This window comes from Mus caroli, chromosome 14 (genome assembly GCF_900094665.2).
Source record: "Mus caroli chromosome 14, CAROLI_EIJ_v1.1, whole genome shotgun sequence".
In the NCBI taxonomy this organism is placed as follows: Eukaryota; Metazoa; Chordata; class Mammalia; order Rodentia; family Muridae; genus Mus; species Mus caroli.
Genome location: NC_034583.1, coordinates 64003889 through 64026920, shown reverse-complemented (window position 1 = coordinate 64026920; position 23032 = coordinate 64003889). Strand labels below are relative to the sequence as shown.

At 41.8% G+C, this 23032-nt stretch overlaps 1 protein-coding gene across 2 annotated transcripts; it reads left to right on the top strand.

Moving 5' to 3' along the window:
- Positions 1–1023: 1023 nt before the first annotated feature.
- On the top strand, positions 1024–21600 carry Cysltr2 (cysteinyl leukotriene receptor 2). 2 transcript variants are annotated; one of them, XM_021182503.1, is made up of 6 exons: positions 1024–1102; positions 1513–1617; positions 1878–1934; positions 16253–16323; positions 18200–18337; positions 20253–21600. In XM_021182503.1, exon 6 carries the CDS (start codon positions 20458–20460, stop codon positions 21385–21387), a length of 930 nt encoding a protein of 309 aa, XP_021038162.1. In that variant the 5' UTR covers positions 1024–1102; positions 1513–1617; positions 1878–1934; positions 16253–16323; positions 18200–18337; positions 20253–20457; the 3' UTR covers positions 21388–21600. The 2 variants fall into 2 exon arrangements, with proteins under 2 accessions (XP_021038162.1, XP_021038163.1); XM_021182504.1 differs by lacking the exon at positions 1878–1934.
- The last annotated feature ends 1432 nt before the right edge of the window (positions 21601–23032 follow it).

The window sequence follows — 23032 nt, the reverse complement described above, 5'->3', positions numbered from 1 at the left end:
GTTGTGGGTAGCTGGCGAGTGTCAGACGGCAGAAATCTTTAGGAAAAACTTGCACCTGGAAAATGAATAGGAAAAGAGCAATCTGAAAAGGGGGTGTAATTGGTACTATTCTGTTGCTATAGTAAAATATCATGGACAAAGGCAACACAAGGAAAGAGTTTATTGGGATTTAAATTCCAGACAGTCCATATGACCTGGGAGGCATGGTGGCAAGTGCCCAGAGAAGGAAGCTGAGAGATCACATCTGTATCTGCAAATGTGAACCAGAGAGAGCAGTATGGGAACTGGACTGAGGGGATAAATGCTCACAGGCCACTTCAGGTGCCATGCCTCCTGTGAGGCTGCACCACCTCCCTGAATAACACCAGTGACTGGAGACCCAGCGTTCAAGCACTTGAACTTGTGGGGGAAGACTTGTCACTCAGTTTCAGGAGGCAAAGGAGAATCAGTCTGAAAGTTGGAAAAAAGAGCGAGGCAGATTGAGAACAAGTATCCACAATTAACTATTCAAGCAAGAGAGAAAGGAAAAGGAAACCGGAGAAAGAACACGTTACATGAGCCTTGAGACCATCGGTGACCTTTGCAGAGACTTTTCAGTGGAGTAAGTGAGAATGTGAGAACATCAGAGAGTGGTGAGAGTGCTCTAAAGCAGGCTGATGGGTTGGGCATGGGAACAGAAACCCTTCCGGAGAAGTAACAGCCACTTAACCTCCCCCGCCCCCAGCTCCCTACCCATCACATCCTGCAAAAGATCCCGATGGAATGGGGGGGGGGAGGAAAGAAAGAAAGGAAAGAAAAGAAAAACCTCAACAAAAACCAATCATTAGAGGCAGGGCAATTCTAGGGTGACTTGAAAGAGGTTGACAGTCACTAACTGGAAATTCTCTGACTTCTGAAGAAAGAACTCAAGCACCCACACCCATGGCAGTGCTACAAAGCTGAGGTCCTGCTGATCCAAGTGACTTTTCGCCTTGCTATTGGCTGACACTGTTCATAAAACAGTGTTTGTTTCACTTTTGTTTTAAATAAACAAGCTGCATCCTATGGGGCGAGAAGCCTGGAGTCAGAGCAGACGCCAGGGCTGCCGAAGGTAGAGGCACAGGTAGGTTTCCCTTTGTGTTCATTTGTTACTGAGAACTGTGCTTTGAGGATTCCTACAGGAATAGCATGTGGAAAGTAAGCTTAATCTGTTCTGCTATCAGTGTTTGTTCTACCATCTTATGTGGTAAACTGGAAAAGTACAAAAATATTGTAGAACGTAGAAAACACCACCACAAGATAGGCTTGATTGTCAGTTGGTCTATTTCCTTCCTTTTTGGGGTGCATATAATTTTTAGCTTTCTTTCATAGCTGTATATATAAAATAAGAACAGATATTAATTTTTTCTTTTAAAGCATGCATTTTATCCACACTACCATGAATTCTGTAAAATTGTAATTGTAAATTGCTATATGAGGCACTTCTTTTAGCATATAGATTTTTCCATTTAGATTCTTTCCTATTTTGCATAGATTCGGTCATTTTATTCTGTAAGACCTTTTTCTACTCCGAAGCTTTGCTTTTGGAAGAGAGAAGAGTCCATCTGAGAAGGCATACTTCAGTGGTTTGGTTCAGAGGTACACTGGGGAATTCCCATGTGTGGAGGGCTGTGTGCTTGGAACCCATTCATTTTGGAGCATCCATTGGCATTTTTTTTAGCCTGGGCTGCACCTCAGTCAGAATCACTTCATCTCAGGAGATTAGAAAACAACCCCTCAAAAACTGATTTTCTGGTATTGACCAGTCTTTAATGTATTTTTGTTTACTATTAATTCCCAGGCGATGTTAATGAATAGTCAGTTTAAAAAGTTAAATAAGCTGTTTGAATACTTTCTAGTCTTTTACACGTACCGGAGAGTAATATGAATGAAGAAATAAGAAGATGCAGTTAAAGGCAAGTCTCTTTTTAACTCTATAAATAGCTTATAGAGCTAATTTATGGGGCATATACGAATTTTAGAAATCTTTGTCATCTACCTCAACCCTTGTGATGTGACCCTACTTGGAAGCTTCGGTTCACTAATCTTGAAGTAGATTTGTTTCCATGGCTTGGGAAGATAGGAACTAGAGAAGCGGAGACTCTAGAAGGTTCTAAATATGTTACCATTAAGCTCACTGTGTGCTAGTACCTGTCAAGGCTGCCATATTTCTATTATTTCATAACCTTGTAAGGCCATTCAAGAGATGGACATTTAATGTGTGGCCAGTTACAAACATACCACAGGTATAGCAGATGGCTCCGACTGGATCTAATGTCTCATCCTGCTTTTCAAGAGAAATTGTTTTCACTGGATCCTTATCCCTCTAAGGAAAATATGGACTGAATTTATATCGGAGCTGTGTTCTGCTTTCTCCCATTAGAAAGGATAGACAGATAAAGGGCAACTAATTAACCCAGGCTGAATCAGTCTTTCCTGAGCTTCCTACAGGAACATACTTGAACTTAATTTGATCAACAGCATGTCAGATGAATTTCTTCTTGTTTTCATTCCATGGAGAATAGTACCTCTTTAGCATCTTTGATGCATATAAGAATTTTTGTAGTATATTTGTATATAGAAACATGTATATATATATACATACACACACACATATATATGTATATATATACACATACACACACACACACACACACATATATATATATATATATATATATATATATATATATATATATATATTTCTCATTTTGTAGATGGCAAAAACAAAGCCCTGGGGTCATAGGGTATTTCCCTAGGTAGAAGCAAATTGGCAAGCCCAGAGGATCTGGCTACATTCTTACAACTCAAATAATAACTATTTTAAGGAATTGTTTAAATGAATTTTGTTTTATCCGCATGTTATTAGTTAAATGATGGCATTAATAGTATATCACCTGGAAAATAAAAGATGACTATGTCTCAGTGGCTAGTACAAGCAGGATACAGAACAGCAATGTAACATGCACCCTCTCTTATTGAAAATAGTTATCTGTATTTGAGGAAAGAGAAGAAGGAGTATATGTGCAGACCTGTCAGGTTGGTAAAATTTGTCATTTACACACTACTCAGCTTGTTATCTTTTCCCTCACCTTAAGTATGTATAACACCTAAAACAAAAACAAAAAGTAAATTAACAGAACTGGGTAGAATGGACTGCACCTTCTGTTTATTCTCCAGATAAAATGGCCTCCAGCTCCCTTTTCCAGTTGGCTGTAAGGAAGCCCTGTGCCCAGTTCTGAGTTTTGTCCCTGTCTGTCACCCATTGTGTCATGGTTGTGGCTAGCACAGACTAAGCCCTCAGTGTGTTAGGAACCAAGCCGGTCAGGCCACTCCCAACTTCTCCATTTATTCTCACCCCCCTTCAGCAGATAAGGGTTTTGAAGTTCAGAGGGATGAAATACTATACAGAAAAGGAGAGCTGAGACTTGAACTTGGGTCTCTTCTGACTCTATCTACCTTAGGCCTAAGAGGAACTACCTCCACTAAGCCACTTTTGTGGAGAGAGGATGATGGAGACTCCTTCCTATGTGTCAGAATCTCCTCACAAACTGTTAATAACTGAGGTCCTCTCCTGCTCTTCTTGTTTGCCCTAAATGGCAGGCATCAAAGAGATGCTGGTCCCCTGAACTAAGCTTATGGGAGAAAAGACTCAGAAGGGATCATGCAGCCTCTCAGAACTCTGTCTAACACAGTATCAGCATCAGCATCAGCATCAGCATCAGCATCAGCATCAGCATGCTGAGTAGCTCAAAGGAAGTTGAGCATTTTTTAATGATTGCTCATCTTTGCTAGAGAGCCTGCTGAAATCCACTGTCCCGTGCATGCACCCCTGAGCACATGGACCCCCTCTCTCCTTGTGCAGATGTGATTTTTGTGTGTTCTTGTCCACTGTACTGCATGAAGAGCCTGAGGACAGAGTCTTGGCATGATACTTGCTATGTGGGACTCCATTGAGAAGAATGGGAAGGCATAAACAAAGTTCACTCATAGATGTGGACTAGTCACAGCTGTTGACCTTGGCTTACTAAACTTCTATTCATTGACCCACGGAGAAGATGTAATAATATTGGACAACATCTAAAGGGAAACTCCCATTGGATTGATGACTGGGTGGTAGTATAGGCTGGTTTCTTTGACCCAAGGAGTCCATGAGGAGTGTTAGTGTGAGCTAAACCTCCAAACTCAAAGGTCCACAGGAAGAGACAGTCCAGTTAGCAGAAGGTTTTGTATCTTTGGTATGAAGTCTAAGGTCCTTGAAGGAGATTGAAGTGGGGATGTTGGGGTGGGGGCATGGCTTGATTGGTAGTGTGCTTGCCTAGGATGCAGGAAGCCCAGAGGAGTTTGATCCTCAGTGCTACATAAACTGGGTTATGGGGTACATGCCCGTCATCCCACATTCAAGAGGAGGAGGAGACAGGAAGAGGATCAGGAGTTCTAGGTCACCTTTGGCCTGGGTAACTTGAAACACTACCTCAAAATAGATTAATAGATAAACAGGTTGGGAGCCAACCAGAAGAAGAGCAAGAAAGGAGGAGAGAGAAGTGGGAGAGAGAGAAACAGAGGCTGCCTATTCTGGAAACTTAAATATTAGTTAAACTGGGAAAATTTAAGAATCTAATCTAGAATAATTTCTTCTTTTGTTATTAAACCACAATTTTTTTTTCTTGCAAGGAAAAAAAATTTTCTACGTAAGTCTTCTTCAATGAGTTTGTTAGAGGCCACCTCTTCTGCACTCTGTCACAGAGAACAGTCTCTTCACCCTAAGCCACTTCCTGCCTTGACGGGAACTCTGCTACCTGGCAGATTCTAAGATTTGGAAATGGCTCACGTTGTTAATTTGAACAGGCACAGATCTCTGTCCGAATGAGAGAGGTAATTTGCTAGCTTGGGTGCAATGGCATCACTTTCTATAACGCTGAGATAAGAACCTTTGCACTGGGTCCTACCCCAGGGTCCTTGACTCTAGAGTCTTGCCTCCCCTTTGACAGTGTGAGGGATTGAACTCATGACAACACACATGCTAGGCTAGTGTTACCTCTGAGTCAGATTCCAGCCCTCCTGACTTTGCATTCTGAAGAATTCACAGATCTTTGAATTTTGGAGGAAAGAAAAAAAATCTTTATAAGGAAAAACAAACTAATGGCATTCATTGTGAAAAGAAAATTGTATGCAACAATAACTGCAAAGACAATAACTGCGGTGCAGGTAGTCAAGATTCAGAGGTTCAGAGAATTCTCATCTGTCTGTCTGCCTGCTTCTCTGTCTTGTCTGTCTGTCTCTGTTATATGGAAGAAATGATATTTAGATAGGAAATTGAGATTGAATAAATGGTAATTAGGCTGTGAGGTGGAACTCTAAGTCCACACTCACAAGAGAGAATTTCCTCCCCTTTCCTCCTCTCCTCTCCCTTCCTCCTCTTCTTGCCTTCTCCCTTCCCTTCCCCTTCCGATCCCCCTCTCCCTTGATCTTCCTCCTCATCTTCACTGGCCCTCTTCCCATTCCAGTTTAAGCAGTCAACTAATCTGTGTACCACAACATTCTCTCAGATAGTATTTGCTGATCCTCTGCCTTTTGCCTCCGAAGTCAGAGCATTCGGGAAGTGAGACGCAGTGTAGATTAATTCAGCAGCCTTACTAAAATGCTGGATAATAACGACCACCTCCAGTTTCCCATAACACACTGATGAGGTGGATTAGAAAACAACAAGAGAGGTGAGGGTTAAAAAATGTGCTATTTCTCTCTCTCTCTCTCTCTCCCTCTCCCTCTCCCTCTCCCTCTCCCTCTCCCTCCCCCTCTCCCTCTCTCTGTATCTCTCTCCCTCTCTCTCTTTCTCTCTCTCCCTCCCTCCCTCTCTCTCTCCCTCCCTCCCTCCCTCTCTCTCTCCCTTCCTCTCTCTCTTCTTTCTCCCTCCCTCTCTCTCTTCTCTCCCTCCCTCCCTCTATCTCTCTGTCTCTCTCTTCTCTCTCTCTCTCTCCCTCCCTCCCTCCCTCTCTCTCTCCCTCCCTCCCTCTCTCTCTCCCTTCCTCCCTCCCTCCCTCCCTCTCTCCCTCCCTCCCTCCCTCCCTCCCTCCCTCCCTCTCTCTCTCCCTCCCTCCCTCTCTCTCTCCCTCTTTCTCCCTCCCTCCCTCCCTCTCTCTCTCCCTCCCTCCCTCTCTCTCTCCCTCTTTCTTCTTTCTCTCCCTCCCTCCCTCCCTCTCTCTTTTCTCTCTCCCTCCCTCCCTCTCTCTCTCCCTCTTTCTTCTTTCTCTCCCTCCCTCCCTCCCTCTCTCTTTTCTCTCTCCCTCCCTCCCTCTCTCTCTCTTTTCTCTCTCTCCCTCCCTCTCTCTCCCTTCTCTCTCTCCCTCTCTTCTCTCTCTCTGCAAAAGAAATAAAAGGCACAGCTACTGTTAGTTCCTTTTTATCGAAAATGGATCCTTCTCTCACATAATAAATCTTGATTATAGTTTTCCCTCCTTCTACCCCTCCCAGTCCCTTCCCACCTCCACTCCCACCCGGATCCACTCCTTTTCTGTAAGAGCAGCAATTGTTAAAGTACCAACAGGATGGATAATTATGAGACATCACAATTTTTGCATATATAGTTCTAAGTGTATTTTTTTTACTCCTGCATGTTTTTTTAAGTTTAAATTTTTATTACATTTATTTTATGCATGTCTATGTGTGTGAGTGTGTATGCTACAGCATATATGTGGAAGCTAGAGGACTAGAGTTGGTTCTCTTCTTCCACAATGAGCATCTTAGGGGTCCAACTTAAATACTTAGGCTAGGCTGCAAGTGCCTTTACCCACTGAGCATCTCAAAGGCCCCACTCATGGATCTTTGCCCCAAAGGTGGCTCTGTCAATATGCATCTCCCTGGGGTGTCTCCTTTTCTATCTGTATCTGCATAATATGCTGCAGAGGGTCTCATGTACATATTCTGTGACTAAATTCTCCTTTTAGTGGAAGAGGGACACAATGCCACATGTATATTTTCAAGAAGGCCATCTGGCTTAGGCAAGGAAGGGTCTGGTGGCATCCATATGTTCTCATGGGTTAGAGAAAGGCAGAGAGAGGCAGACAGAAGCTGAAGGGCAAAGGTAGGTTTGGAACTGGGAGAGATCACTAACATTAACCACCCAACTATCATAACTTTTGCAAACTGAAGTAGGAAAATTAATGTCATACAATTTGATGTTCCCATTCATTAGAACTAAAATATGAAAACAAGATAGTGAAATTCAGACATTATTTGGGGGGTTTCTGAAATTTCTTAGATTATCATCATTCTGGAATTTCATCAGAAAGAAGGTCAGATGACCCAACATCTGCAAACTTCAGAACATCTCTCCCACCAATCCTGGTGGATTCCTGAGGAATCCTTTCTCGAGAAAAGCAGATGGAAATTTTATTTAGAGAGCAACCAATTAGGTGAGGCAATCATAAGAAAGAAATTTCTTGGTGCATTTAGAGCCACCCAGGAAATTTGGCCTGTTGGAACAATTACATATTAAAGCTACTCTGCCTCCCGTCCCTTGAGGATTCTCTATTCCCCCAGAGAGTTCCCTGATGGAAACGGAATGGGGTTAGACATTGCTCCTTAGGTGCTTCTAGCCACACCAGGAACCCATGACATCTCATGAGTAACACCCAGACCATCTTCATGTGGAGCACTGGGATGAGTCAGCGTACCCTTGGTTGGCATTCAAGAGAAAGGGTGTGATCCTGAGACTTCTAACTCTGAGATTGGAGCTGATGGTTGCCACAACGCCTCCAGTAAAGATCTGTGTGACAAGTTCAGATGGTGAGCTGCAAAAGAAGACTCAACAATATTGAGAAACAAATTGTGCACAGGCCACTGAGGGACAACTTCAGTTTCCCTGGGGTGCCTAGGTGAAGGACCTGGACATAGCCCGAGAAGGCTCTCTGAAGTAGAGAAAGTGGCACAGAGAACTACCTCCCCTCAGGGTTTTCAGGGCCATGAATGCCCATTACGTTGAGTTCTAGTTTCCAGCAGAGCTCCCAGCAAACCTTTTCCCAGTAGGCTCAAGTGTTGATGGCACAGAAATGGACTTCGGCAAGCCAAGAGTCATTAGTCTGGTGTTCCATGAAGTGGCTTCTACTCTGGGAGTCTTTGAGGCACTCTGGGAGTGACAGATGGAAGAATTGGGACATCAAAATCCTCTAGGGTGCTTCGTCTGTGGAAATGGAACCCCGGGTGTTCATTCCTTTCTCACGACCCTGGAAGCCACGACATCAGCCGAGTTCCTCATTTGAAAGCTGTGACAATCACAGTTATTTTTACCTGTATTTTTTGTGTCTGTCTCCAGTAGCTTAGTTTACGTCAATCCTTTGAAAAAAGAAAATTCCAAGGGCCTATGAAACATTGTATTTATCCCCAAGATGACTTTAGTGTCTTCTGAAGTTCAGCTTTATCTTTGCAGCCTACACTTCAGGAAGGGTCCAAATGCTGCTTTCCTGCTTTGAAAGGCATATCAGTTCAGTACTCTGTGGTCTGGAGTTTGCAGAGACAAATATATGTGTGGACTTTTCTACTCTGGAGGAAGGCCGCATTCAACCCTGAGTTTGTGCATTCTCCTCTGTCTCTCTTGCTGTAGAGGGTAATAAATAGCTTGGCTTCCACAATCTAAATCTGCCTATCTTTGCTTTCATTTATACTAATGCATGAGAAAATATTGCCTCCTTAATAATGTCCTTTAAAGATTCCTGGGGAATTTTGAGCTAGCTAGGTATGCTAGCTCAAGCTGGACGATAGCCAGCTTGCTAGATAGAGTTGAATTATCCTTTAGCAACAAATTTAGCAATGCTGAGGTAAGAGGTGTGGTGGGAGGCTGACATCCACAGTTTCAGCCCTGCCAGACAAAACAAGGTGTCTACTCTTAGAGACTTCAGAGGAAAGAGGAAGTCGTGTATGTTTGAGGAAGCAGGCTTAGTTAATGTTACCCTAATAGCTGTGGGAGTGGAGTATGCATTGACAGGCTATGTGACGGTGGTCACCTTTCCTCTGGGTAGGGGTTTGGGCTTGGTTAATATGTAACCATGCAATTTGATAGTAGCCAGGATGCCTCTGACCCCCAGGGAGTGATGGGGTGTGTTCTTGCCTTGCTTGCAGCCCTCTTTGGTTCAGACTTGTTTACTTAGAGCGCCCATCCTTATACTGTCCTCCATCCTCTTCCAGAAGCACTTCTCTAAAAATACACATAAGCTTCCACGTATTGGAGGGCTCTTGTTGCCTGGAGGATAAAACTCAGATGTCCTGTTATGGACACAGACTCTTCTTGCATTGTATCTTGCCTTTTTATGTCTTTCCTGGATGGTAGTATATGGCTTACATTTCTCCATACTTAACCTTGTGTTTCTGGCTTTGGAACTTTGTCCTGTCCTTCTGTCTGGGATCCTTGGCCCTCTCTTCTTAGCCAATGTGTTGGGATGTCAGGGAGACACTCCATTATCACCGCCTCACACCCAGACCGATGCCTCTCCTCTTGACCCATTATCACACTCTTCACACTTCCTTCTAGCTCTTGTCATTTAACATGTCTGATTCACTCCCCACTTTGGAGGTGACTACAGGGTAGAGAAGGCATTTTCTTTAATGCACACAGTGAGCAGGATATGAAGTTCAGTGTGGGACAATATGGGGCTGTGGTTGAGAGGTGGTGACTGGGTCAAAGCCTCACCCCATTACTAACCTGGAGAGTGAACGTGAGCCTGTTAGCTATTCTATGTCTCTGGATTTTGATCTTATCTATAAAATGACCAAACCAGAGCATCCAGAATAGCTATCAAATCAAACCACCAGTGGCTACTAGGGGCTGAGTTTATAGCTGCCTGGAGCTTGGCGAAGCTTGTCAGAGATCCTGATATGTACTGAGCATGGGTCAGCCCATCACTCCCTGTTACATGATGAGTCTCTGGGGTTGGGGCTAGAAATGACTTGTTGAAGAAATGCCTTGGACAGAGCCCTTGGACAGAGAGGTCTGCTGGGTTGCTAGTGAGGAGCAATGAGAATGACATAGCAGACTGTCAAGGTCCTTTGATGTACAACCTTTCCTCGTATTAACTCAGAATCACAGCTCTCTCTTCAAGGGGGATATGAGACAGTTTATTCTGGAGCCAAATATGAGTGACCATAGCTTGGGAAACATAGATTCAAGTTACCACCAAATACCATATTCCAATGTGTTTTTATAGTAAGAGAACAAAACAGTCATAAATCAAGGCACTTAAATATATTTGTGAAAATATCAGTTTGGGTTACATATAGTTAATCAGCCTTCTAGGATGTGGGTATATATATTTATTTTCAATTTTTCAGGTCCTAGAATCAACCAGGAAAGGAACCTCTGTGCCTGTTCATGAGTCATTATGTAGACAAGTCTCTTGTATATTTCTTTTTTATTAGATATTTTCTTTATTTACATTTCAAATGTTATCCCCTTTCCTATTTACCCTCTGAAAATCCCCTATCCTCTCCCCCCTCTCCCTGCTCCCCAACCCACCCACTCCTGCTTCCTGGCCCAGGCATTCCCCTGTACTGGGGCATAGAACCTTTACAGGACCAAGGGCCTCTCCTCCCCTTGATGACCAACAAGGCCATCTTGTGCTACATATGCAGCTTGAGCCATGAGTCCCTCCGTGTGTTTTCTTTTATTGGTGGTTTAGTCCCAGGGAGCTCTGGAGTTACTGGTTAGTTCATATTGTTATTCCTCCTATGGGACTACAAACCCCTTTATCTCCTTAGGTACTTTCTCTAGATCCTTCATTGAGGACCCTGTGCTCTGTTCAATGGATGACTGTGAACATCCACTTCTGTGTTTGCCAGGTACTGGCAAAGCCTCACAGGAGACAGCTATACCAGTCTCCTGTCAACAAGCTCTTGCTGGCATCTGCAATAGTGTCTGGGTTTGGTGGTTGTTTATGGGATGGATCCCCAGGTGGGGCAGTTTCTGGATGGTCCTTCCTTCAGTCTCTGCTTCGAACTTCGTCTCTGTAGCTCTTTCCATGGGTATTTTGTTCCCCCTTCTAAGAAGGATCGAAGTATCCACACTTTGGTCTTCCTTCTTCTTGAGTTTCATGTGCTTTGCAAATTGTATCTTGGGTATTCTGAGCTTCTGGGCTACTATCCACTTATCAGTGAGTGCATATCATATGTGTTCCTTTGTGATTGAGTTACCTCACTTAGGATGATATCCTCCAGATTCAGTCATGTCATGAGATAGATGGTATCCCTATTGAGGGATGAATGATGTCTTGCAAAATAGCACTCATGAGTATTTAACTTCATTTATCTGTAAATGCAACCTTATTTGGAGATAGCACCATGATCAATGTAAGTTAAGACAAAGTCATACTAGATAAAGTGAGCCCCAAGCTCAATATGACCAAACTTCTCAAAGAAGAGCTAGAGGCACAGGTACATATAGAAAGATGATATGAAGACATAGAAAAACTACAGCAAGCAACACCCTCACAGTTGGATCACACAGATCGGAATGCCATATCTCTGAACCAAGAACTGCCAAGGATTACTGGTATCTACCAGAGGCTAGACAGCAAAAATGAATCCCTCATTCCAGTATTCGAAGAAAGCATAGCCCTGTTGACAACTTGAGTACAGACATGTAGCCTCCAGGACTATAAGAGAATAAGAAGAAAATTCTAGTGTACCTCAAAAGCCAGCACAGTGAGAAATGGAAGTTTACCTGGAAGTGAGAACTCCCTATATTTCTTACTGGTTGATAAGAAATATCAAATATCTCCCCAAGGTGGTGTTCCCTTTATCTTCTATCAAAGCCACACTCTAGATAAGTTGTACAATAACAGAGGCAGTTCTGTGGGGTTGTAGAATGTTTTAATATTCAAAGAATATTTCCTAGGAAACAAAACAAATCAAAACAAAACAGGAGAGACACTATCCCTAAACCAGGCTTCTGCTTTTACAGAGCCCCGGGGGCATTGTGAATTCCCAAAAGGGAGGGCAATAAGAGATGGCTATATTTCTCAGGCAGACTTGATCATGGGGGCCTTCTGTTTGACAAAGAATCGCATGCGATTCATGTTCTGTCAAAAGCACTTTGGGAAGTGCAGAAGTAAACAATCATATATACAAAAATTTTTTTATATTATATTTATTCCATCTAGTTCTCTTCAGACTTAAAAATTTATATTGGTGTTTTTTCATTACAAGTAGTGATGAGTTACACTAAGACGATTTATTTCAAGTATACTGTATGCCTTTAAAAATAATAAACCAATTATTTTTGTGAGTCACATTTTTATATGAGTGTCTGAAGGAAAATTGGGAGACATTACTGCTGGATTTGGAATTAGTTTCTATATCTCTGCATAGCTTAACCTAGTGCTTTCTTATATATTCGTATTCTTTGTATTATTATGTGGAGTCTTAGAGGCAATGTCAGCTAGTCGAAAGTCATTATGAAAATGCCTATAATTGAATAAAGTTGGGTTAGTGGATTTGTATTAAGCAGAAGTGCCCATTATTGGTATGGTGAATTCTTACAATTTTATGTTGCCTAAGCATCTATTCTGAATTTATTTGTAAGGACCAGAGAGATGGCCCAGTGGTTAAAATTTGTACTGTTTTGTAGAGGATCAGAGTTAGGCCCATAGCACCCATGCTGGGTAGCTTACAATTGCTTGTAACTCCAGCTTCAGTTGATCTAATGGCAATGGCTTTTTGTGTACTCATTTACATATACCTACTCCCCCAACACATAATTAAGCTATATGTACATACACACATACACACACAAACACACACACATTTATTTTTTTCCTACCAGAATCAGGGCTCAGTCAGTTTTGAAAGTTTCTACCACCTGTGGCTGCAGTTCAGATGGGTGCTGCATCCTCCCACCTCCCAGTGATGGCTGATATTTGACTGTCCTTACTGGCCACTGTACCCCACGTGCCTTGTGAAGACATGCAGTGTTACTTCTGGATCTTGTATCTGCTTTACTAGCTCCACAATGGGAAACCTGGACCAGTAGAATTCTCCCATGAGTTTCCCTCTCTCCCTACCTGTCCCCTCTGACTTGGGAGTGTGGAGCTTCCGGGGAGGCACTGTACTTGCCAGGACCTGTAAGTAAGCAAATCTTTTTATTTTTATTTCGTGTCTCTCCTAATTGTTGAAGAGGTACTTCCATCTTACATTTAAAAGGCTGGAAAATGAGTGTTTCAGGAAGAAAATGTTAGGAAGGAATTACTACAGGCTTCTCGTTGCTGTGAGGTCACTTGGGAATATAGGTAAAAGACAGAATTTGCAGAAATAAACATGGTCATTACTTCTGTAATAGATTCTGGAAACAGAGAACGTAATACCCAGGCATTGAGTATACATTGCTCAAATCTGTGTGTGTGTGTGTATTGTGTGTGTGTATTGTGTGTGTTCTCCTTAGTCATTCATACCCAGGGACAGTTCTCTGCTATTTATATAAGTGCAGCCAGAAGTTTTTAACTCTAGAAAAGAAAACAAACAAAGGACAGTATGTTGATTACTCCTGACAGCCCTTCTTAATGCATTCAAATTTAGAGGCAGAACAAAAACAATATAACTTTCTGCTTTCTGGAGTTAGTCACAAATTTTAGATGATCATCCCTAATTCTGTCATTCCAGATGTGCTAATGGCTGCCCATAGTGTATATGATCTAAGGGGTCTGGGTTCTCCTCCATGCGTTTCCTCAAGTATCCCATGCTTGCTTTCTTTAGAGGCTTCTCTGAATCCCTTTGGGGTAGAAGAGGGAAGATGACTCACGGAAAAGATGTCAGTTAGAACATCTGAACTTCTCTACTTCACAGGACAAGTTCATTTGTACCCTAAGGACTATCCAGTAGGGTAGACTGTATTATTAGCAGCATTTAACAATAATCGATTATGACAGCAATGGTCTTTGTGAGGTAGTTGTTGAAATGAAACGAATATATATATATATATATATATGTACATATATACATATATATATATGTATATATTGAAATCACACACACACACACACACACACACACACACACACACGAGGATGGATTTTTTTGTTCTTGTTTCTAAAGAGTTAGTTTTTTTCTGATATGGGATGAAGACCTTAGCAGGAGTGTCTTGATGGGAAGCCAAGGTATGATGTTTATAAGATTATATCTGCCATAACCAAAAATAAGGTGGAGCTCGGGGAACTCATGGAAGAGGGGGAGGAAGGATTATAGGAACAAAAGGGGCCAAGGACACCATAAGAACATGGTCCACAGAATCAACTAACTAGGCCTCATAGGGTCTCACAGAGACTGAAATGACAACCAGGGAGCCTGCATGGGTCTGACCTAGGTCCTCTGCATGTACGTTCTGGTTGTGTAGGTTGGTATTCTTGTGGGACTCCTCAGTGGGAGCAGTGGCTGTCTCTGACTCTTCTGCCTGTTTTGGGGACCCTTTTCCTCCTACTGGGTTTCTTCATCCAGGTTTGATATGAGCTGTGTGCCTAGACTTACTGCTAGGCCATGTTTGGTTGATAACCCTGAGAGGTCTGCTCTTTTCTGAAGAGAAGTGAGGAGAAGTAGATTGAGAGGAAAGGGGAGATGGGGGAGAAATACTGGGAGGAGAGGAGAGAGGGGAAACTGCAGTCAGGATGTAATATATAAGAGAAGAATGAATGAATGAATGAATGAATGAATAAATAAATAAATAAATAAAAAGATTCTGTAGTTGGTGATATGGCTCAGTAGATAAAGACACATCCATTCAAGTACAAAGAACTGAATCTGATCCCTGCCACCTACATGGTAGGACAGAGCAAACTCCCTCAGGACATCCTTTGATTCATAGACATACAGTATAACATGCATGAGTGTGAGTGTGTGTGTGTCTGTCTGTGTGTGTAGACACTTGCACATGTCCTCATTCGTTTCTGCACATTTACATGCACATACAATAAATAAATGTACTAAAAAATTTAAAAAAACTAATGTCTGTAATTAATTATGCAACACAAACTTAAGCATCAGGGGCCTGTGGAAAGAGAATTTATTATTGGAATGCCGTTTCCCCTAAAGGTCATTACACTTTGTGAGCAATCATTTAAATTCAGAACAGTGTCTATGGACTATGTTAAAAAATTATAAAGAAATTTGCTTTCTCCCCCTTGAGCAGCACAAGACCATGATTGGTTCACAATGACAGGGGAGAGAAGAGATTTTAAATAGGATCTTAGAGGTGACCACAATGCAATAAGGGACAAGCTGGGTTTCAGAGGGACTGAGAAGCTCAGAACATGTCTTTTGTTCTGTCCTGTTTGAAGCTGTCTGTTTCTACAGTCAGCAGCCTGACCCACAGATTATAGCAGGGACTGCCCACTTCTGACACTAAGCAAAGGAGGAATTTTCACAAACATTCAGGGTAAGGAGTCTTCAAGGAATTTGGCCACAAGTGCCATTTTAGTTGGGTAACAAGATGCAAAGTTAAAATATTGAAGAATTTTGGCTGTGTTTGTTTCTCACAGTTCCCCTGAGGTCTTTTCCATAGAGGTTCATGCATTTTTCTCTGATGTTCTTTCCAAGAGACCAAATATATAGCATTTAAACCACAGAGGCTGCCCTGGGGAGCCTTTTGAAGATGCTAGTTCCCTGTAGTCCTCCCATTGGGGCATCAAAGAATAGAATCCAGGATTGAAAGCATCCCTGAAGCAATCCCCATCTTAGGAACTCAAGGAGATGTGATTGGTGGCTTCTCCAGAAGGCCAGTGGCTGGGAAAGTATCTTACTCAGTGCATTATTCCCGTGAAGAGATACCAAGATCGTGGTAATTCTTATAAGGAAAACATTGAATTGGGGCTGGATTACAGGTTTAGCCCATTGACATCATGGCAAGGAGCATGGCAGTGTGCAGGCAGGCATGGTGCTGGAGAAGGATCTGAGAGTTCTACATCTGGATCTTGTCAGGCAGCAGGAAGTAAGAATGAGCCACTGGGCCTGGCTTAAGCTTCTGAAACTTCGAAGCCCATTCCCAAGTGACACACTTCCTCCAACAAGCCACATGTTCTAATAGTACTACTCCCTCTGAGACTATAGTCATGGGGTATGTTCATTCCAACCACCACCGCAGAGGACAGTGATAGGTTGAGGGTTTTGAAATCCCCTTGCTTCTCCTAACCTTTGATGATTATTGAGGATGACAATGAAAGAGAAGTTTCTATGTAACAGGCTGAACTGTGTTGTTCTTTTACAGTTGTCCTGGGGAAGGATGTGTATCATTGGCCAAAGAGAAGACTTGGAACTTCTTGAGTTGAGAAGATAAAAGTAAGATACTTCTCCCCCCCCCCCCACCATTGTTACAGACAGATCTCTCCATCAATGACAAGGATCACTGACATTTGAATCAAGGACCAGAGTAATGTCATAGACCTTTTGGAGATAGATGCTCAGAGGATCTCAAGGCTTTCATTGTCCATGCTCTTACTGATGTATGAGGGAGGTGTTGCTGAAGGCAAGGTGTCCATGGGGCATTACTGGCCATCCTTTAAGCTACCCCATCAATCCCATCTTAATATCACTGCTAAATTACTACTGCTGTTGTTGGGAATATCAAGAACCAGTTTTGCCAAGTGTAAATGTTACTATAGCTCCTGCTGTAATATTAAATTACCTCCGTACTACTTCTAATTCATTTACTGCTTTATAGTGGTTCTTAGAGTGCCTGAAGAGTCTCTTTCCTCTCCTCCGCTCCCCTCTCCTCTACTCCTTTCTAGTATTTACTATGTAGCCCTGGATAGCCTGAAGCTTGAAATTATCCCACCATAGCCTTCCAAGTCTGAAATTAGATGCCCAGCCCATTTTAACCTAAAGGATGTTATTTCTAAATATTTTAAATTCATGGGCTTATCCAAATTTATACACCTTATATCAGCATAAATATCTTTTATCTTCTCTCATCTGACAGGTCTAACTGGGAACAATTTATTCAGCCATCCAAGCATTTTGTTTCTAGAAGAAATGTTTATTTCAAGAGCAAATTTAAGTCAGTGACTATATAATCTTATAACTTTCTAGCATTTTGTTCTTTTTTTAGTTATGAACCAGTGACAAACAAAATTAAGTCAGAAGATTCAGAAGGCCTCCAGAGACTATGGCCATTTCCTAATTGAGGAATCATGTCACGGACATCTTTTTCTAACCATGAGGGGGCATGATCACAGAGTTTAGAGTGTCATAGCAATGCATAGAGGAAAATCAGTCAAGAAAGCTGGATAGGAGAGGTGACTGGGTGTCCCCTCCCCCATCAATAAAAGCAGCAGGCAAATTATTAGGCTTAGTTAGGGCCCTAGAGCTAACTCAGTTAAGTTGGCTTAGGGCTTCTAAAAGCCATGTTGCAGAGTATATGACTCCTAGCCAAAACAGGCACACAGGGGCCACTAGACCTAAGGAAAGGCCAAAATACACAATGGGTCTCTGATGTTTCATCTGTAGTTTAGTTGACAGCCTTGCAGGTTTGTTAAGACTTTGCATGGCTGAAGAGAAAAAGGATGTTGTGAGCCTAGAGTCTTACAAAAAGAAAATATTTTGGCACATAGCTGTTATAATAAGTGTTTGGTGTTTAGGCATAAACATGCTTCCATTATTTTTTTTTTTTTAGTATTTAATTTTAGTTATCTATTCTTTGAAGATTTTATGGACATATAGAATGTATTTTCATCATACCCCAATTCCTCCCCAGCTCTTCCCAGAAGCCTCTCCTCTCCCTTCCAACTTCTTATCTTTTTTTTCTTTTCCTTTTAAGTCCACTTAGTCCAATTACTTCTGTTTGCATGCACATGCATGGAAAGGCCGTTCACTGGAGATAGGGTAACTGAGGAGGAACCTAGAAAGAAAACTGAGTGAGCCCCTTCCTCAGTCTATTGACTGCCAACAACTTTTAGCTAGGGGCAAGGTCTTATGAACTCTTTCTCCATGCAATAAGCATGCTTTCAAAAACAAAAACCACAAGTATGACTCTTGTTTTAATTAGCATATTTTACTTAAATATAGTTAACTATGAAAAAAGTCGACTTTGATTTTTATTTATTAGCTTTTTATGACTAAGTTCAATAGCCAAAGAATGCTCATATTATTTTTAAATTAATTAAAATTTAAAGGATATTTAGAAATCTGATTATCCATGTTATCTTTCTTGTCGTAGGATGAAGAAGATGATCTGTTAGAGACCACTTGTAGCAATGGTTTGAGCTCCAAAGGACATATAATGGCATTTTAATTCTGACGTGGGGCCTGAATTTGGGAAAGGAAGAGTGAAGAGTAGTTGTCCAAGAGATAAGATGTAAGTTCTACCTATTGAGAGTCAAGAAATAATTATTGACAACATTGTAAAATCACAGTTAACAATAGTTACTAGGAACTTAACTTGGATTTTTAGGAGAGCATCCTATCTTTCTGAAAACAACTTAAGAGGATACTTAAAAAAACAAAACTAACACTATTTCATTGACAAAAATTACTTGGGGCATAAAATAAGAATTATTTTACATAAAAGCCCAGATTCTAATTTTACTTGTTTTGCACATTATTTGCACAGCAATCTATAACAGATCTTTTATTAACATGCCTATTGTCTATATATCTAGTTGTACACATATATCCAAATTATTGATATTTTTAAAATGTTCGACATACTTTTGCTACCCTGTCAGGCACCTGAGCTGGAGAGAGATGCTTATCTCATCCTTACTGAGCGCAGCTTCTCTCTGTAGTGAGAACAGAGATTTATGGCTGTTCAAGGTGCTGAGATTAAGTGACAGTGGAGTGCTCAGCCCCAAATAGGATAGTAGAGCATCCTACCTGAAGCTCAGGGATAGGATTATCGAGAGGAGGGAGCTAGGGTGGGGCATGGGATCGTAGGAAGAAAGGGAGGAGGGCTACAAACCATCATCTTCTGAGCATGACAAAGCCACTGGAAACATCAACTCATGGCAGCTGTGATTGGGTGCACAGTGTCTACAGAGACTGAGTTTGTCCACATCCAGTCATAGATCCTGCAGGGGCTCATGGCCCTATCCCTCTCTGCTGAACCATTGGCTACCGATGGATTCTAGAGACGAGGTCGTTGCTGTCTCCAATTGTTTACCCACCAAATTTCACTGGACCATTTCAATCCAGTGGTCACATAACATCCTGGTTAAATCAGTGGGTCACAAAACAAAAGTCAAGATGTGACTGTGGGCAGGGCAGCTGTGGGGATGATGCGCGTGCTTTGTAATTACTTGAGAAGAAAGTCTATTCTAAATTTTCAGCGAGCTGTTGTGTAAACACCAGTGCCATCTGTTAGTTTTGATGCTTTTAGTTTCTTACTGTCCTTTCTAAGTGTTTGTCTACTTGCTTTATCGGGGCTTGAAAGGGGCTCTTGGGATCACTAACGTAGCTGGGATTGTCTTCCTGTTTCTGTCAGTTTTGCCTCACACATTCATAGCTCTGTTGCTCTGCACATCCCACTTGGAACTTGTGAGTTGTTTTTATCAGTAGAGAATATGCCTTTTGTTTTCTGGTAATTTTCTTTGATCTTAAATATGGAGCCATTTCTGATGTGTTTTGATTTGACAAATTATTTTTTTGTGTCCTTTTTCTTTATACCTATCAGTGTCGCTTTCTGAGGTGAGTTTCTTGTGCACAGTATATAAAGGGGTCTTTTGTTTGTGCACTTCAAACTTCCAATCCCCCTTCTCATTTGTATATTTAGACCATTAATATTTAGTGTACTTATCAAGAGAGTGAGGTTGTAAATCCTTTTTTAAATATGACTTGTTTTCTTTTCCCTGCCTTCATATGGGTGACATAAACTCTTCAAACTTTCACATTAATTTATCTTTAGGTTTTAGTATAGACTTTTGTATAGATTTTTTTAGTTTATGCTTTCATAATTTTGTCAGTTCAAATGTGGTATAGAATCCCTTCATATATCTTTATTTCTCTTCCTGTATAATGTGCTAGTCTACAACTCCTCTATATAGACAGTGTTATGCCTTTTGTTTCAAGCATCAAGTATAACTTAGACTTGAAAAGGAAGAGGGAGGCTGCTGTCCTTGCATTCTTTTTATTTTTTCTCCCCTTCTTTTCTGATTTCCTAAAGTTACTTCTTCTATTTATCATTTCCTTCTTCTTGAACTTTATTTAGTCATTCTTAAAAAAATACTTATGTATTTTTCTTTTATTGTATGGATATTTTGCTTGCATCCCTGTAGGTCCATCATGTGTATGCCTGATGCCTACCAAGGTCACAAGAGGGTGTCGGAAAAACTTGCTTCTCTCCATGTGAGACTGAGTAAGGCAAATGTCTGATCAGTAATCAGGAAGAAAAGTAGAATTGTATGAAGTCACTTTTTGGATTTATTTCTTTAATATAAGGAGAAAACTTTGAATTAGTCCTCTGTCAACTCCATATCAGAAATGGAAGTAACTGGGACTCCCGGCAGTTATAGTAACAGGAACTGTACAATAGAAAACTTTAAGAAGGAATTTTACCCCACCATATACCTGATAATATTTTTCTGGGGAGCCTTGGGAAATGGCTTTTCCATATATGTCTTTCTACAGACTTGCAAGAAGTCCACATCTGTGAATGTTTTCATGCTCAACCTGGCCACTTCCGATTTTCTATTCATCAGCACCTTGCCCTTCAGGGCTGACTATTATTTCAGAGGTTCCAATTGGATATTTGGGGACATGGCCTGCAGAGTCATGTCTTATTCCTTATACGTCAACATGTATACTAGCATTTATTTCCTAACTGTGCTGAGTGTGGTGCGTTTCCTGGCCACAGTCCACCCCTTCCGGATGCTCCATGTCACCAGTGTCAGGAGTGCCTGGATCCTCTGTGGGATCATATGGGTTTTCATCATGGCTTCCTCAGCTCTGCTTCTGGTGAACGGCCAAGAGGAGCAAAATAACACTATATTATGCTTGGAGCTGAGTCCTCGAAAGTTTAAAGGTCTCCTGATCATGAACCACATTGCAGTAGCAGTAGGCTTCTTGCTCCCATTTCTCACGCTCACCGTCTGCTACCTGCTGATCATCCGGATCTTGTTAAAGGCGGAGATACCAGAATCAGGTCCACGGGCTGCTCATAAGAAGGCGCTGACCACCATTGTCATTGCCATGATCACCTTCCTCCTCTGTTTTCTGCCATACCATGCACTGCGGACCCTCCACTTGGTCACATGGGATAAGGATTCATGTGGGGATGTGCTACATAAGGCCACAGTCATCACACTGACCATGGCTGCAGCCAATAGCTGCTTCAATCCCTTTCTCTATTATTTTGCTGGGGAGAATTTCAAAGCTCGATTAAGGGCTATATTCAGCAAAGTTCATCTATAGAAAGCAAAGTCAAAGTGCAGCCTTCCTATTTGTGAGTAGCTGAAGAACAGAATTAAGAGTATAGGGAGCTGTTCTGCAGGCATGCTCATGAACATTGGTGTCCACCTTCATTCACTCAGAGTCTCCGACTTACTTTATATTTGCATCCTAACCAACAAGTCTTGGTTCCTGACATTTAATTGACCACAACATTTGCTAATAAAGTCTATTTCAGAAATTCCATTAGATGTATTTTTAGTGGTTGGAACTAAATGGGTAGTGTAGGAAAAAATATTTCTACCGGAATCTTGCATGCTGAAATGTGACATTGGGAAGACTTGTCAAACACTGTAGGGCCATGTTTTACATCAGATCCTATGTTAGCTCTCGGGCCCAGACATTCTAAATTCCTAACTTGAAGACATCCTTAAGCACCCCAGCTTCTCCAAATCCTTTCCCCATTAAAGCCTTTGAGACACAGTCAAACCTACTGGGAGCCTCTGTGCATCTAGGAGAGCATTCCAAGGGCTCTGGAGCAAGCTTTGATTTGAAGAGGAAAACTGTCCTTTAATAATTCAAGTCAAGGTCCAGGCAAGGTTGGCAAGAGAAAAAGGAGGAGAAGAATTAAAGCAAAAGAGAGTGAATGATAAGTAGAGGTAAAGAGTAATTTCCTCTTTGCCTCCAAGAGATGGGTTCTAGCAACCAAATGAAGAATGTGCCTGTTGTACCTTTTTTTACCAGAAGTTAGGAAGACTGAGGAGTGAGGCTGTGTGGGGATCACTTCCCTATGGGATACAGGAATTGTGTGTAGAATAGGGACAAGGAATAGTCACGGACATGTATCTCATGAGACTTGGGTCTGAAGTGATGCCATTGTAGTCATTGACCCCTCCTATTAACCCACAGAGATGACAACTGAAGGAGGTGGGCCTTTGGAAAAGGGTTGGGCAGAATGTGAGAAGTGATATAAAAAAATCTTTAATATTAGTTTCTATCCACAGAAACTGACTACAGATACTACCAATTATTCACATGACCATTGTGTTGACCCCAACAATCAAGTGCCATACCTGTGCTGAGCCCTTCAGAAATGCTGAAGAAAGCACAGAGATTCCATGGGTGGAGAACTTAAAAAGTATGTCCTAGTCTACACAGCTAGTGAGCAGTTTAAAAGCTCTGCAGAAATGTTGACTGGGTGCTCTTCCCACCCACCAACCCCTGTGAACCTCCAGAAAGTCTGCATGGAAACCCATGGTCAAAAGTCTACATGGAAACTTTCTCTCTTGTCAGACACATATGCTTTTCTCATCCTTGCAAGGAAACCAAGGTCTGGGGGGCTGGAGAGATGCTTTGGGGGTGAATAGCATTTGTTGTTTTTATAGAGGATCCAAGCACTGACGTGGAGCCTCACAGCCATCTTTCACTCCAGTTCCACAGGACTTGATGCTCTCTTGTGGCTCTGTGGACATGCGCACATTGTGCAGACATATGTACAGATAAGACACTCATACATGTAAAAACTCTTAACAACAATGACAACAACACTGAAAAAAACAAAGCAATTTTTGGCCTCTGGCACCCTTGAGTGTGGAAGGGAGATTGTCTTCTGACGACTCTGTAACCTTCCTTATTTAGCTACTAGAATGATGGAGAGATATCAGAGGAA